Here is an 18,486-nt window from a genome sequence, read left to right as displayed (position 1 = left end):
TAACCCTCAAAGATTTAATTAATGAGAAATCGGAAATTAGATGAAACTCCATTGAACTAACCTCAAAGAAAAATTAATTGTAGAGAAACATGATGCAAATGCGTAGAACTAATCTTAAAGAATAATTAACGGGAAATCGGAAACCGGATGCAACTGCACTGAACTAATCTCAAAAAATAAATTAGATGCAAATACATTAAACTAATCTCAAGAATAATTAACGGAAAATCAGAAACTTAATGCAAATTCATTGAACTAACCTCAAACAATAGTTAACAGAAAATCGGAAACTAGATGTAAATGCAACCTTATCAAATAATAAACGAGAAATCGGAAATCGAAAACTGGATGCAAATGCATTAAACTAATCTCACATAATAATTAACGGGAAACTAGAAACTGGATGCAAATGCATTGAATTGACTTCAAAGAAATAATTAACAGGAAATTGGAAACTGGATACAGCTGTATTAAACTAACCTCAAAAACTAAATAACGAGAATCGAAAATCGGATGCAATTGCATTGAACTAGCCTCAAAATATAAATAACGGAAAATCAGAAACTGGATGCAAATGCATTGAACTAACCTCAAAACATAGTTGGGTTATATGTTGTGGGAATATCTTGATAAGTACAGTTTTGCATTTAAAATAGTGTTTATCTTATCTTTTTCCATATGATTGAGAACTCCTTGCTATTCAAGTAGCTTCAATATATATGAACTTCGCCTTATTAGACAATCTCACAAAACTTCAATCAAACTTCTATTATTAAACAATAAAATGAAGTTGAATTGAAGGGTTTTATCAAATGTTTTTTTTTTTAATGGAGAGTGAGGTTTTCACATTATAAGAAATTTGGATGAGTGATCAATATAATATTAATATATAATAGTTATGTATATTTGCAAATATTTTTCAGAATAATTAATATAACAACACCCATTTGTAGATAATCTTAGAAGATTCTACATAGTGAATCATGCATATAATTTAAAGAATAATTGACAGGAAATCGGGAACTGGATAATCTTCGATGATCCCACATAGTAAATCAAGCATAATTTAATTTTTATGTCATGTTTGCAATGACACTACAGATGGATCATTAGAAGTTGGTATTACACACTACATTGGATAATTAAAAGGAAATCGGAAACTGGATTCAAATATATAACTGAGCTCAAAGAGTAATTAACGGGAAATTGGAAACTTTATGCAAATGCAATAAACTAAACTCAAAAAGTAATTAACTAGAAATCGGAAACTGGATGCAATTGCATTAAACTAACGTCAGAGAATAACTAACGGAAAATTAGAAATTGAATGCAAATTCTTGAAAAATATTTAACGGGAAATTGGAAATAGTATGCAAATACATCAAACAAACCTCAAATAATAGCTAATGGGAAACTGGATGCAAATGCATTGAATTAAACTCAAAAAATAATTAACAAAAAATCAAAACCCGAATGCAACTGCATTGAACTAATCCCATAGAATAATTGGTGAGAAATCAGAACCTAAATACAAATGCATTGAAATAACCTCAAAGAATCGTTAACATGAAATCAGAAATCGGATGTAATTGCAGCGAACTAACCTCAAAACATAAATAATCATAAACTAGATGCAGATGTATTGAACTAACCTCAAAGAGTTATTAACGGGAAATAAAAAACTGGATGCAAATATAATGAACTAATCTCAAAGACTAAGTAACGAAACATTGAAAAATGGATGAAACTGCACTGAACTAACCTAAATGAATAATTAACGGGAAATTATAAATTTGATGTAACTGCATTGAACTAACCTCAAAAAATAATTAACAGAAAATCTAAAACTTGATGCAAAAACATTGACCTAACCTCAAATAACAATTAACATAAAAACGGAAATTGGATGCAACTGTATTGAACTAATCTCAAAGAATAATTAACTGAAAATCAGAAACTGGATGCAACTGCATTAAACTAAAATCAGAGATTAACTAACAGGAAATCAGAAATTTGATGCAAATGCATTAAAATAACCTTAAAGAATAGTTAAGTGGAAATCGGAAGCCGGATGTAACTGTATCACACTGACCTCAAAGTATAAATAACTAGAAGTTGTAAACTATCGAACTAACATAGAAAAATAATTAACGGGAAATCAGAAATTGGTTGCAGATGTATTGAACTAACCTCAAAGAGTAATTAATAGGAGATTAGAACCTGGATGCAAATGCAATGAACTAATCTAAAAGACTAATTAACGAAACATCGAAAACTGGATACAACTGTATTGAATTAACCTTAATGAATAACAAATGGGAAATCATAAAGTGGATGCAATTGTACTGAACTAACCTCAAATAATAATTAACGGAAAATCGGAAACTTGATGCAATTATTGCATTGAACTAACCTCAAAGAATAATTAATGAGAAATTGGAAACTGGATGGAATGTACTACATTGAACTAACCGTAAATAATAATTAATGGAAAATCAAAAACTTGATGCATATGCATTGAACTAATAACCCTAAAACATGTTTGTATTACATGTAGGGGGAATGTCTCGACAAATATAGTTTTGTATTATAAGTAGTGTTTATCATAATTATTTTATTATGATTGAGAATGTCTTGCTCTTCAAGTAGCTTCAATATTATTTTCGCCACATTTGGCATTCTCACAAAACTTCAATGAAACTTCTATTATTAAACCTAACAACAAAAAGAAGTCGATAGGTTTTATCAAGGTATGGTGCTTCCTTTTTATAGAGAGTGGTGCAAGAAATTTGAATGAGTGATTAATATAATTTTCATATCTCATAGCTATGCATAGCTAATTAACTATGCATATATGCATAGTTACTAATATTTTTTTAGAATAATTTAATATAAGGGCACCCGTTCGTAGGACGGGTTCGAAAGCTAGTAGTGACCTTATATTGTTCCAACACATTTTTATGCACTTGAAATAAAAGTGCAATTCTGGCCTCCCTCAAAGTTGGAGAACTCAGGGTGAACTTGCAGGAGATGTCTGTCAAAGCGCAACCTGAGAAATTAAATGACATTGAGAACATATGTACTAATCTAGTAAATACCAAGTACATACAAATTTGGATACACAGCAAGAACACCTTATTCATGAATGCATAAGAGTTTTAATTTACATGTGTACATTAGAGCATACATGAACCAAAGAACCATGATCCTAAATAGACATCTATCGTTTGCAGCTAAATAAGGTGCATGTTTGCAAATCTGCAACACACACGATGGCTGCCCTGTGAATGAAGTGCCAACCGCCCAACAACAAAGTACTAAATAATATCAACACCTAAAGTAACAAAAAGCAATTTAATTTTCTTGATTCATGAAAAAGTGATTTAATTGGTTTCCTAATAGCAACTAATATTTGCTTATCATACCTCTTTCTAATTAATTAACCTCCAATTCTAATTTAACTAATTTAGTTTACAGGGAGTGACTCTCAAGGACAAAACTGCCGAAAAAGTAACTCTCAAGGACATTTTTTTTTTCGTAACTCACCAGGACCGGGTAAATGAAAGGTCAAGTATACCCTTAACGCGAAATAAAAAATGGATCGGGTAGATGAAATGTCAAGTATACCCCTGATGCGAAATAATTAACGACTTGGCCCAGACAAAACGACCCGGTATATTTAATATGAACAATCATTGTTCATACCTTTAAGCAGGTGTACGTGAACACTCATTGTTCCTATCCCCAATTACGAACATTAGCTATGAACAATGAGTGTTCATACCTATTGGAGCTATGAACAATGATCCAATAGGTATGAACATTGATCCAGTTATGAACATGGATTGTTCATACCTATTTGGGAGTATGAAAAATCATTGTTCATACATCAACAGTGTTCATACATCAAACATGAACAATCATTGTTCATAACTACTTTTATTTTTTTTTCAATTGGTAGGTATGAACATTGAATGTTCATAGTCCTTAGGTATGAACATTGATTGGGTATGAACATTCAATGTTCATAGTCTTTAGGTATGAACATTGATTGGGTATGAACATTCAATGTTCATAGTCCTTTGGGTACGAACATTCGATGTTCATAGTAAACATTAAATATTCATAGTCCTTTGGGTATGAACATTGATTGCGTATGAACATTCAATGTTCATAGTCCTTTAAGTATGAACATTCGATGTTCATAGTGTTCATAGTCCTTTAGGTATGAACATTCAATGTTCATAGTGAATATTCAATGTTCATAGTCTTTGGGTATGAACATTCAATATTCATAGTCCTTGGGTATGAACATTGATTGGGTATGAACATTCAATGTTCATAGTCTTTTGAGTATGAACATTAAGTGGGTATGAACATTGAATGTTCATAGTCTTTTTGGTATGAACATTCAATGTTCATACATCAATATATTGTATAAGGTCCATTCACCTATTTGGATATGAATAATCATTGTTCATACACCAGCAGAAGGTATGAACACTCATTGTTCATAGTAAAATGACAGAAAGAGTAAAATCGAAAAATATTTATTTTAAATCTAGGCCATTTCTCTTTGAGGGTTGTTTTCACAGAAGGATATAACTGGAATTTAAAAAAATGTAAAAAGGCGGGGTCAACTTATTTTGTCTTTGAGGGTTCCTAATTTTGAAATAGTGGGTTCGTGAGTTACTTTTCCCCAAAATTTGTCCTTGTGAGTTACTCATAAAAAACAGTGTCCTCTAGACTTCATTTCCCCCGAAATTGGGCCTTGGGACCAATTTCTTGTTTAGTTTAATCTAAAATGACTAATTATCAATAAAGTTTTTATTGTTTTATGTAATTTTCCATATTGTTTAATGTGTTCCAACATAATATATTTTCTTTGAGGGATAAACACCATAACTAGATCGAGCAACTTCAATCCTGAGGAAGTAACGCCTAAGGGACTTCGGACAAATGCAATTATGCAAACCATTGTTCAAGTTGCAAACCATTAAAGTAAAGTAGATAATCTATCCCGTTTGATAGGAGCTGTGGCAAATGCAAATTTTGTCACCATTTGTCACTGGCAAATTTGCTATGTGACAATTGTAAATAATTTGTGGCAAATTTAAATTTGTCACTGTTTGATGATACTGTAGTAAATATCATTTGCCCTGATTTGCAACCATTTGCTGTTGTTTGATTGTCCAAATTTTCCGCAGCAAATATTTAATTTTTTTTTTTATTTTTTGTGCTTTTAAAATATTTAAGATTTAAAAATTACAGTCACTCTCTTGACTTCACCAAATTCAAATCTCATGTGCTGTAAATGAAAGTTTTCCTATTCGAGAAATTATTAATTGAGAGTCTAGAGGAATTTTTGCGTCTTGAAGCAAAACATCTTTGCCTTGAGATAGATGGTGGTCAGCTCTGTACAAAATGGTTGAAGGTGTGTGCACTTCTCCCACTCCCTTCAAAATATGCAATCCACTATGACCGTGTCTTTATTGTTACTTTTTAGGTTATAATTTTATGCACCTTGAACTTAAAATGAGATGAAGTTCTCTAAGGTGAAGCTGTTCGTACTTTTTTCAGGTATATCGATAATGAGCAGGTTGGGTCGTAGCAGGTTTCAACATCTTGATTATGGCTTAGAAAATAGGTCAATCAATTGGGATGATGACAATGTGTAGAAGATATCAAGCCTTTCAAAAATAGATTATGTCAACTTCGTGTGCCAACACACGCAGATATTGCCAGAGTCACTAAATTCTATGTAGCAAAAACATTTTGTACAAAAGAATCACTAGTTAACTAGTTTTGAAAATTCGGGAATGACTACAATTGCGTGGAATGAGAAACAAGAGATATAGGAGCCCATTTTTGCTGCAAACTTCCACATGCCTCCTAAAAATGTTTGAAATAAGTGCCATACATCAATAGGAAACCACTGATTCAGGATGTTTGGACACATGCAATCGAGACACAACAACATCACTTTCCTCATTCTCAACAAACTCGATGGGCTCGCAGGTCACAGCTAATCCTCTACAAGTCTCAACAAACTCGATGAGCTCGCAGGTCACAGCAGTATCTCCTTCCATCCTGTACCTAAAAGTCTCGATAATAGATTATTAACAAGAAAGCAACATCCAAGTCACTGTGGACATTGGATTGTGAAGGTAACTAGAAATCATATCTAGCACAAAAGTAATTAGCCAGAATGACATTTAACCTAGATTGACAACACTTTCATTTGGCAACGCCTTCTCTAACCTTTCTTCAAAAGGGGTTGCATGCCAACTTACCTTCTGAACCTATATAAGAAAACCAGTTTTGGAAGATACTATTAGCAACTTTGGAATGAGTAGTTTATAGAAGAAAGTAAGGGCATGTAGTAGTCATAATACCTCCTTATATTTGTTAGTTGAGTTGGGGATCCCATTCCCATCCCACCACTTGGGCGAAATTTGAGAAGGTTCATCTTCACTCCAGTGTGCTGCAACAGTTAGGGGTGGCAGTTTTGTACACGACCCGCTAACCCGACACGAAATTAGCGGGTTTGGGTTGGGAAAAAAGGCTTTTGGGTCATTTAAGGGTTGACCCGCCGAACCCGTCAAATAAATGGGTTGGGTTTGGGTCACATATGTTAACCCGAATAACCCGTTAGTAGACCCGATTAGTTCTCGGGTCTAATGGGTCGGGCCATCAATCCATGACCTGTATAACCTATTTTAAGATAAGTTTCATTATCCCAACAACCTAAAATAAACGACTAAAAGGAGAATGATTAGCCGTCATATTGATTCATTTGATAAATATACATTTTGTTATTCAATTTTCATTGATATGTAATTGAATTATGGATGGTTTTTGAGAATTAATACATATATTTTTTTTAAATATGTTTTTTTGATAAATAAAATTGTAAAATACTAAATATTTTGCATACATGTTGTCTGTGAATCCGATCCAAAACTGATCTAAAATCTCATCTATCATCCAAACTACCTAAAATAAACAACTAAAAGGAGAAGGATTAGTTGTCATATTGATATTCATTCGATAAAGATATGTTTCATTATTCAATTTTCATTAATATGTAATTAAATTATGGATGGTTTTTGAGAATTAATGCATATTTTATTATATATATTTTTTTGATAAATAAAATCGTGAAATACTAAATATTTTGCATACAAGTTGTCTGTGAATTTGATCCGAAACTGATTTGAAATTGACCCGCTAGCTTAGCGGGTCACCTGTTGGGTAACCTATTATATAGGCGGGTTGGGTTTGGGTTTGACAAACTCGACACGATTAGTAATTGGGTCAGGTTTGGGGACACGACACGAACCCGACCCAACACAACTCATTGCCACCCCTAGCAACAATTCCAATAATAGGCCTATCCAAGTCAGAAGTTTTACCAGCTTGAGATCCCCCACTAGATGCGCATCAACAATTTTGATCTCCAACATTCCTTGAAGATGACAGTGGCTTCAGCCAGTGAGACAAGCTTGCATCAATAGCCTCTTTGCCAAATGTATTTTCTCTGCCTGTGTTGGAGACATATGAATGCGCAGAAGTGGTAGAACTACCACGTTCATTCTACTCAAGAGATTCACTTTGACTATCAATTACTTCATGTTCATATTCTTTTAGTGCCATCAACTGAGAGAAATTGTGAACAGGATTCAAAGTAGAGTTGACATACTGTGACCTAATCCTACCCTTGTCCTTGTGCCCAGGATTCTCTGCACTTGAGCAGAGAAATATAGCCTGAAATGAAAGCACCTTCTTGAAAAAATTCATTCAAGCAATAGGCGTTTGTCCTGATCCATAGCATTGAACAACATACAAAATGAGTTAATAATTCCAAGAGCACTAAAAACATGCAACAATACTAGTACCTCCACTTGTTTGACAACTCCAATATTCAAGTGGCATTGCACTATCTCCATCAGAAAGAAGACTAGAAGAAACACATTGTTTCACTAACTTATCATCCTCAGAGAACGCAACAGAACTAAAAGGAATGATCATTAGGAATTGGTGTTGTTAGACATTTATAACAAAACAAAATATACAATTTATACAGGCATGTTAGACTTTTATCAATCAACCGTAAGTACAAGAATTGGTGCTTTACAAAAAAATCCAAAAGAAATGCCTCAAACCAGTTCTGAGAGCATTCAACAAGCAACAGGCAGCCCCCTTCCTGAGTTTGAGAAACTTCTCCAATTCACTACTCCTATCATTGCTGCTCCTTCATCGATTTGTTGGAGTTATCCCTCACATGAAGAAAAAGGAGAAAAGAAGTAATGTTCATATGAAAAGGTCTGAGCGTGCACGCGCTCAGATTGGCCTTGCCCAAGGCACGCCCCCGGCATTGCCGTGAAAAAGAAGATACTTTTTTTTTCCAGCCTCTCCACCGAAACAAGTCTCTCAAGATTCGAATTAGCTTTCTTGGCGAGAAGACACTCATGTCTTAACTTGTCAATTTCTATTTCTACAGTAACCACGAAATTGTGGGTTACTATAAAAACCAGAAATAAGCTAGGTTTTGGAAAACCTAAGTCACGAATTGAAACCCAATTTTGAGAGCAATCAAAATTAAGAGATAACCCTTACAAAGAGAAAAGCTTGTAAGGAGAGAAGAGAGATCTAGCTAGTAAGGTGGAGAGACTTGAGAGGAGTGATTGTAATCTTCCTTTCCATACTTATAAAAGGATTAGCTCTTGTGGAAGTAGACATCATTGGCCGAACCACGGTACATCTTTGTGTTGTGATATGTTTTATTTTCTTTGCATTATTATTACTTGTTTGTGATAGTTGTTGATTGCTTAGAGAGTTGGGCTTACTAGATAGGTTGTAGTTAAAGTTTAGTTTTTTTTATTGGAGTAGAAGATTGTCCAAGTACAAGTTATTTTAGTGGGGATCGATTGGTATTGTTGTCCCCAACACGATCTATTTTGTGGGAAGCGTAGTTTTCTATTGAAAATGAACATACAAATCTGTTGTAAGAAAGCTAATTAGTGACAAAGTCACATAGAAATAATATTTTGTAGTCCCCTCACACAACCTTTAAGAATATAAACCAAAAAAAAAATGGATTGATAAGCTTGGGTACCTGATTAGCCATAGTAGCAAAAATCCAAAAAAAATGCTTTAAACCAGACAAGTGCATAAGATGTACCATAATAGCAAAAATCCAAAAGAAATGCCTTAAGCCACTAGAAGATTGTCTAAAAGCCACTCCCTCCAAAGATCTTCATCATCAAAACTCAAAAAGATTTCACCCATGTTTGGGCCCAAGGAAGGTTATTACAAACTTAAAATTTTCTTTAGACAACTCGAAACCTTTCAAGGCATCATGAACTTTCTGCATTATGTTAGGAGGTCGCTTCAAATTGTCTGCCATTGCCTTAACAGCTCCTGCAAGATGCATGTTTGAATGTCTTAGCTATCTTCTCGTCGATCATATCTATGCGTGGTTATAGAATCATAGTGGCACCTATGTGGCACTTATGTGGAGGTGTATATATATATACACCCTTCATTAGAGATGCTCTAACTCTTTGTTTTAAGTATTATCATGCAAGTATTATTTTAACTACTTTCAAAATTTTGGCTCCCACTACAGTATTGTAATAGTATTATAATATTTTTTTTATGTGCAACTATTGGTCATTTTTTGTGACGATTTTGCCCCTAACTTTTTTAATTTAATGACTGTTTTGCTCTCCTATTAAATATTAAATTTTAGTGATTTCAAGATGCGTGCGTTTAACCCAGAGGTGCATAGTACCATATTAAACCGTATACTTGGTAGGAATTACATGTTCATATGTTAGCTTGACACTATTCAAAATGTAGCAGATAGTAGTTGTAAGTACCCTCCGTTCTACACTACAACACACGTGTCCACACACCAAGTCGTACTATATCAGCTCGTACCAATCCATCAGAGCGTACCAAACGACCCAAACTCAGGTCATCCCCAGCAGCAGTTACAACCATATATGGAAGCAAATCAACTAGCGCAATTCTGGAGCTCAGTCAACGCAACAATCAAGGAGACATTTACTTGTAACATCAGAGTAGTGGCGAATCATCAAGATAGTACATAAGGTGGATCTACACTTTATAACGGCTTGGAGCAAATAAGGAAAGTCAGCTCAAGCATCTATAAGTACATCTATAAGTAGAGAGAGATGAACTACGTAAGACTTGATTCAAGTTTACCCCAAAAAACTTGATACGTAGTCAACTCTTATCCCGAGAAGAATTCCCTATCAAATAGAACATCAGGTCATTCTCCTCCAAAACACCAAACCTCTACATTAGTTTAGAAAGTTTTTCCACAATGTCCCCATTCGAAAATAAGCTCCCGTTAAACAGTTTAATCTTGGTTGGAACTTGAAACGGAACTTCTCTGTTCAGTTTAACTTGAATGACGAAATTAACTGAAGTATAGAGGAAGAAATAAAGCGTGGATGCCATTTAAATTCCACATATAAAGTGTAACAAGTCCCTAAGGTTGAAATAACGAGGATTTTGCTTTGAAACTAGAAAATATGGATCAATCATAAATTCATTCACCTAAGAACTTTTAATGATCCAAAAATCAGGAACTGAACGGTTGCACTACTAAACCCTATAAATTACAAGCCGGATGACAGTACTAAAACAATTGAGTTTCACTTGCTTGTGTTTTTCTTTCATCAATCTATCGACTTGTTTTTGCTGAAGCTGGTAAAGATTTCATGGACGTTCTGTTTAGTTTCTTGACGTTGCCTATGGGAACGGTCGTTAGACTCCTTTCTAAGAAATCTTACCCATTTGTGCTTGGTTCTATGAACAATTTAAACAAAAGCGTGGAAGATCTTGAAATCGGTCATTTTCATACGGAACCTTGTAAGGAAATGTTACTTCGTACAAGAAACTCTTGTGGTGATGAATGTAAGATGTTGAAAGTGAACGTCGATGATACTGAATATAAGCATTACTTCTGTTCCAAGTGGACCAAAAATCATATTGTTGAAGGGTTGAGTACTTTCTATGGAAGAAAATGTTTTTGTGGAGGAGAGTTCTCTAACTAAGTGTCATTTTCAAATCCTACTTTGTTAGTCCTGTTGTATGCAGATAAAAGAAAACAATAGTAGACAAGGAATGACGTAATAGCTTGTAATAACCAAAGTAGCGGATTAGGGTCGTCGCTTAAGGAAAGATTTAAGCCCCTTCCAATGGTGCGAGAAAAGGCAACAAAGCGTCTTTCCTGAGATTCAATGGTTAACAGCATCCTAACTTTTGCACTAGAATAGACTACCCTCTAGAACAAACAATATTTGGAAGAAGAGAAGAAGATTGAAGCAATAAAGACTTATCTGTTTTCGTGTAGGTAAGAGAAGGGTGTAGCACGACTTCAACAACTTTCGTTTTATTTGGTTCTATAGTGGCGGCATGCACGCGACTTTTCTCGGTCGATATCGAGGCAGAAAGACACGAGTTCTAAGTAATTGATACCCTCTATGACCAGCAGTGTTTATATAGAGGTGATCCGTTACCGGATGGGAGAAGAAACCTCACAAAGTCGGTTTCACAAAACTAACTGGAGTAGAACTCTAGCAAACCCGAAACTTGCGCAACACTAAAAAACCGGTTTAGGGAATAGGTAAACCACTACCCACTAGACAACCCTTAAAGCCCAAGCCCACGCGACCACGACTCTATTACCGGTTCGGTCTCGGATCGGAGTAGAAGATTGGGCGCCAAGTATGGCTTTGGGTGAGTCCTCCCTCCTAACACAAAAGCATTTGTACCCTAAGGGCGCGCCCTTATGCTAGAGGTTCACCTCAAATACCTCACTACCTAGTGGTGGTTCACCAATGTGGGACTAAACAACACCAAGTATTTGAAATACACATGAAGATTCCAACAATCCCCACTATTTTCAAAATACTTATAGTCCCCACTATTTTGGAATAGGATATTACAAAAGAAATGGGTTAACGAAATGCCGAGAGAGAATCGAAAAACAATGCATAAGATCTTGGTGCTTTTTCGGGCTTGAACCGGTCATAGGGTAACATGTCTTATAATAACGTGAAAGTGGTGGATTAAAAATCTTTGAACCAACATTCCCTTGTAGTAAAATATAGGACATGCACCCATTGCTCTTTCATTATATGCTTGTTCAGCGATTGTTGCGCTTTTTTGGCCTTGCTACTGTGTTAAGTGAATGCTCTAGAGTATTTGCCTGAATACCCATAAGAACCGACCCAGTTCTACATTCACGTAGGTGGATATCCATCAAGTGTACATAACAGTTAAAATACACTATCTCATAAAAATAATGGACTATGGATTCCATTAAGAGTAAAATAACTCATCCTTTTTCTCATTGCTATTCAAGTTATACAAAGTATACAAAAATGCTATCTAGTCATAGGGTGGGACGTCTCAAATAAAGACAATAGCATACCAGAGCGACTAGGTGACTTGTTTTTCCCTTTGAACCTACTTCATGGGATCTCCAATCACATAGGTGGGGTTGCCGTCAGTGTCGCCCTCTATCTAAGGCAAAAGTCCCATCCCCTCGGCGTATCAACCACTTGTCTCTGTTAAAGTGGCTTTTGTGGAGGATCGCCAAATTTAACTTCGACCTCACATAATCTAGAGCCACAACTCAGATTTTGCTTTCCCGTAGTCTCGAGGCTAATATGCACCGCTTTTCCCATTATACAATTTGCTCTTTGCCTTTGCTATTGCGGCACGAAAATACAATGCATTTTAGTGGAGGCGGTTTTGTACCAATAGGAAGATCGCCAAGAGGTTTCTAAGCCACTTCGACCTCAAGACTTGCTTTATCTAAAGCAATAAGCTCGGACTCCATGGTTGAGCGAGCTATCAAGGTCTGCTTAGAAGATTTACCCCTCCACCTAGGGTGAAAATATAACCACTAGTGGACTTGATATCATGAGAATCGGATATCCGGTTGCATCACAATAACCCTATCACGGTGGAGTTTGTCTAAAACCTTATGCCGTAATTCATTGTTCCTCTCAAGTACTTGGCTAATCTCTAACGCAATCCAATGTTCCTCACTAGGACAATGAGTGTATCTGCTTAGCCACGCTAACTGCATAAGCAATGTCGAGGTCTAGTGCAATTCATCAAGTACATGAGACTACCAATAATTTGGGCATATCTAGGCGAAATTACACCATGTTGAGCATTTTAGAAGTTCACTATTTGCCTCATAAGGTGTCGAATACAGGGCTTACTATCATAAAAGTTAAACTTCTTCAAAAACTTCTCAACATAATGCTCTTTGTGAAAGCGATATAGCCATCAATCGATAATTTTGATTCCAAGAATCACATCGACTTCTCCCAAATCCTTCATTTCAAATTGGGAGGATAAAACATCTTGGTGTTTCTCACAACATCAAGGCTAGGACTCATGATTAACATGTCATCCACATATAGACGGATAATCACATATGTATTCACATCAAAAGATTTAAAGTAAATACATTTATCGGCATCATTTATGTGATATCCATTAGACATCATGACAACATCAAACTTTTCATGCCATTGTTTTGGCTTGTTTCAACCCATATAAAGACTTAACTAACTTGCATACTTTATGCTCATTCCCCGTACTATCGTGCCCTCGTGGCGCATCATATATATTTCTTCATCAAGATCACCATTCAAAATGCGGTTTTACATCCATTTGATGAATAAATAAATTATGAATAGCAGCTAGAGCCATTAGAACTCTTATAGAAGAAATTCTAGTTACAGGGCATAAGTATCAAAATAGTCAATGCCTTTTCTACGGGAGAACCCTTGACTACAAGTCTAGCCTTGTATTTCTCAATGGAACCATCTAGTTTCAATTTCTTTTTGAAGATCCACTTGTAACATTATAAGCCCGAGGAGGTAGATCAACTATCTCCCATGTGTGATTAGCTATAATCGAATCTAGCTCTACGAGTGTATAGCATCCTTCCAAAAAGGTGCATCTCGAGAACCTGATTGCCTCATTATACGTCCGCGGGATCATCATCAAGAAGAAATGTGTAAAAGTCATCACCAAAATTGGTGGATTTTTCTGTCTTTTACTCTTCCGAATTTCTTGTTCAGAAAATTAGGGATCCATTGATTGTTGTTCACTAGGAGCTACCAACCTCTCAATGCCAATTTTCAAAGGAAACAAATTCTCAAAGAAATCAGCATTTTTACTCTATAATAGTGTTAGCATCGACAAGGTTATTATCGGATTTTACTACTAAAATCTATATGCGAAGACTATTATGAGCATAACCAATGAACATACAATCAATGGTTCTAGGTCCGATTTTTCTCTTTTTAGGTTCGTTCACAAGAACCTTAGCAAGACACCCCCACATTTTTAAGTATGTCGAGGTAGGTACATGACCTTTCCATAACTCATATGGTGTCTTATTCCCTGTTTTCTTGTTGGGTATCCTATTCGTATATGGCAAGCAGATAGGATTGCTTCCCCCCCACAAGTTGTGGAAGCTCGAACTTACAAGCATAGCATTCATCATCTCTTTTAGTGTTTACGTTTTTTTCGTTCACTCCATTAGACTCGGGGAGAGTATGGTGGAGTAGTCTCATGAATAATGCCACTCTTTGTCACAAAGTCCCGGAAGGGGTTAGACTCATATTCTCCACCCCTATCGGACCGAAGTCTCTTAATCGAGTTAATTTGGTTTTCAACTTCACTTTGTACTTGAGAAACATCTCACCGCCTCATGCTTGTGTCTAAGTAAATATACCATGGTGTACCTAGAGAAGTCATCTATGAATGTAATATAATAAAACTTCCCCTACTAGACATGGTATACGAATTCACCCAAACCATTATGAATAAGAGTTAGTAATCCGTTTTATCTCTAGACACGCTAGTTCTGGGGGTTTCTTCGTGGCTTTAGTCTCAAAACACATATCTCACATTTATCATTAGAAAAATCAGAAATATTAGACAATAAACCACATGCTTTCATCCTTTTCATATCTCAACATTCACATGTCCTAGTCTACCATGCCATATATTAAAAGAGTCAAGCAAATAAGCGTATTCATTCATTCTTATTAATAATAATGTTGTCAAGTACATTCAACATGAAAAGACCACTGTTATTACAATAACCTTTACCAACAAAACCCTCATTCTTTGCCGGAACAAACTTGTCACTCTCAAAAGTCACCTTGGACGAGGGACCACGAAATCAGATTCCGCCGAATCTCGGGAACATGAAGAACATTACTAAGTGAAAGGGTTTTTCGGGTTAACTTCGGAAGAACCTTGCATGTTCCCTCAAACGGACCTAGAGTCACCCATATAGACCTTTTCATCTTTCACTAGTATGTAATCGAGAAGGCTTCAACATCACCACAGGCGTGGCGGGTGGCACCGAAATCTAGTACCAGTTCCTCTTCCCGGTGGCTATGAACACTTGTGACACGGCGGCGCAACAACAATATCATCTCCCTCAACTAGATTAGCATTGGGAGGATCATCGGTGTCTTTCTTGTATCCAGACCTGAAAAGCCCTATGTCGGGTTTACCACAAACATAACAATTTCCATTGGTCCCACTCCTTGAAAAAAGAAGTGCCTTTGACCTTGAAATTCTTATTTTTGTTGGATCACGCTTCTTAGAGGTTTTGTTAGATTTTTTGGGATTACCTTCAACGATATTGGCTTTAGAATGAAATTCCTTAGACAACACCTCATCCCGAAGTCTTGTTTTTTTCCTCTATGTGAATGTGAATGATCACATCCTCAAGAATCGCCGCTTATGCTTCATACTATTTTTATAGTGTTTCCAAGACTCGGGAGTTTCTCAATCAAACATCCAAAGAACAAAGGATTTGGGTAAATTAATACCCTCGGTTTTCAAATCATTAATCAAAGTCACATGAAAATCATGGATTGAGGCGTTACATCTCTATCCTCTCTCATATGGAACTTTAGAAAATTCCCAATAGCATATTTCGAAAGTACCAAAGATCCTCTATTATGTATTTCTTGTTCAAACTCTCCCAAATATCATGTGCATTCTTATTTGAACAATAAATATCAAAAATCTCATTGGACAAGGTACTCAAAATAGCATTCGACATGGAACTTTTGATTTCTTTCCGAAATCATTAGAACCCTCCATGGGTCTTTCATCGATGAGATACTTTGCATAGTTAGTACATCTTTGTGAATACCCCTTTCTCTCCATCTCTTGAAGTGTGAACCGTTGAAGGATTCAATCTTTGACACATTAGGTAAATTTGCGAGCATTCAAGTAGAGGTGCAAAGATCTCTCATAGACGAAGTTACTTCCATGACTCTGCATTAGTTTCTTTTCGTGGTGTCGGCGGTGTAGACATCTTGTTCTTTCCTTAAGATTGTTGTATGCGGATAAAAGAAAACAATAGTAGACCGTAATAATGTAATGTGCGGATTGGTTCTTATGAAAGATTTCGCCCCTTCCAATGGTGTGGAAAGGCAACTTGAAATCTTCCGGGGATTCAATGGTTAATGCCAGCCTAACTTTGCACTAGAATAGACTACCTCTAGAACAAAGAATATAACTCTCTCGGCGGCCGACAGAAGAAAGAGAAGAAGATTGAAGCAATAAAGACTTATCTTTTCGTGTAGGTAAGAGAAGGGTGTAGCACGACTTCAACAATTTTATTTGGTTCTATAGTGGCAAAGATGCACTGCACTTCTGCCCGGCCGATATCGAAACGAAGTTCTAACTCTCGATGATACCCTGAATATAAGTGTTTTATAGAGGTGATCCGTTACGGATGGGAGAAGGAAACCTCACAAAGTCGGTTTCACAAAACCAATTGGAGTAGAATTGCAAACCCAAACTTTGCAACAGGGTTTTAGGGAATAGGTAAACCACTACCCACTAGACAACCAATTTCAAGCCCACGTTTTTGGGGATGTGTGCTTTTGGGTGAGTCCTCCCTCCTAACAAAAGCATTTGTACCCTAAGGGCCCCCCTTATGCTAGAGGTTCACCTCAAATACCTCACTACCTAGTGGTGGTTCACCAATGTGGGACTAAAACAACACACAAGTATTTGAAATACACATGAAGATTCCAACAAGTTCTACAGCCAACGGAGTGTTTGTTAAAGGAGAATCATCATTCTTAATTACTGATGATTTGCAAGTGATGCCATTTACTATAGCCTCCACCTTTGATTTGCTAAAAAGTCTTGGCATCAAAGATAGTGAATCGCTTGAGAGCAAGACAATTACCATTGGCTTGGAAGAGGTAATAAATTGAATTTCTGTTCAGAGTTTGACTTCCTCACCCTGACTTTGTAATATCTTCCAAAATATTTGATCATGTATTGTTTCTTATTTCGAAGTTCCCACATACTGGCCGACAATCTTGTGCTTACTATTTTTCAGGTTTTGCGCTTGTTGAAGTATTCATTTCTCAGCAAAGAACCATGCACAAATGTGTTTTTGGAGCAAAGAGATCTTCCCAGCGGGATATTGCTCAAAGGGATAGAAGCGTTTAATTCTACTGTATTGAAGTCAGAGATAAGTAATTTCAAGACTATTAGTATGAAGGTAATGTCTAGAAGATCCAATCGTAAGACATTATATGCCGAAGCAGGTGAAGACTTTGTGAGTTTTCTCTTCAGTATTCTTGCGTTCCCTCTAGGAGCAATTGCTAAACTTCTAAACTGCACACCTTCATTGGGATGTATAAACTAACTTGTATAGGAGTGTTGAAGGATTGAAAGTTGAGAGTTTCATGAAGTCCGCTGAACACAAGGCCATGTTGCTTTCTCCCGAGCTCTCTGTTCATTATGATTGCGAAGGCCATACTTTGGGCATTGCGGAAGGCAGTAATTCTTACTTCTTTAACTACGTGCCGAGACAGTATCCTTTTTTTCGTCTGACTACTAATAGCCCAGATCCTTCAGTTAAGGCTAGTGATAAGGATCCATATTCAGCAAACATACATCTTGTTAACCCCAGGTATCCTGTTTCTGGATCATCCAAAGCAGAAGGATTTGTCAAAGGACCAGAAGAGTTTATGGTAACAGATGATTTACTTGTGACGCCACTTTGTCAATAGGCCTTGTTTAAACATTACCTTGCTTAAACAACTCAAGGTTCCCTTCGATGACTTGGAGGAGCGAGTAGTGTCCATAGGCCAGGAGGAGGTACGCATCGTTAAGTTAAACAGCCTAACTTTTGGCTCACTTGGGCCTCTGTCATTTTTTCTAACAGTGGTATTTACTGGATTCAAAAGAGTAACAAGTATACTAACTAGAAAATTACAGCAGGATGCAGTGTTCATATTTGATATCTAATAAGCACCAGTTAGTAATTCAGGCCTTGAACATTGCATCCGGCCTCTTGTCAATGTAATCAAACCATTTTTGGTTCCTCATCCTTTGTGAAATCAAATTCCATCCCCAAGACCCTAA

General features: G+C 36.2%; 1 protein-coding gene across 1 annotated transcript; it reads left to right on the top strand.

Moving 5' to 3' along the window:
• Positions 1-17,126: 17,126 nt before the first annotated feature.
• LOC147494132 (uncharacterized) lies at positions 17,127-18,131 on the top strand. The gene is made up of 4 exons (XM_086568044.1): positions 17,127-17,312; positions 17,453-17,617; positions 17,664-17,674; positions 17,774-18,131. Exons 1-4 carry the CDS (start codon positions 17,127-17,129, stop codon positions 18,129-18,131), a joined length of 720 nt encoding a protein of 239 aa, XP_086424170.1.
• The last annotated feature ends 355 nt before the right edge of the window (positions 18,132-18,486 follow it).

Source organism: Coptis chinensis, chromosome 6, assembly GCF_015680905.1.
Source record: "Coptis chinensis isolate HL-2020 chromosome 6, ASM1568090v1, whole genome shotgun sequence".
In the NCBI taxonomy this organism is placed as follows: domain Eukaryota; kingdom Viridiplantae; phylum Streptophyta; class Magnoliopsida; order Ranunculales; family Ranunculaceae; genus Coptis; species Coptis chinensis.
The sequence above is the reverse complement of the archived record's forward strand: the minus strand, read 5'-3'. Positions and strand labels throughout refer to the sequence as shown.

Coding starts and splice junctions, on each gene's coding strand:
- LOC147494132 (XM_086568044.1), top strand. CDS start 17,127: ATGAAGATTCCAACAAGTTCTACAGCCAACGGAGTGTTTGTTAAAGGA. Junction 17,313..17,452: donor TTACCATTGGCTTGGAAGAG/GTAATAAATTGA, acceptor ACTATTTTTCAG/GTTTTGCGCTTGTTGAAGTA.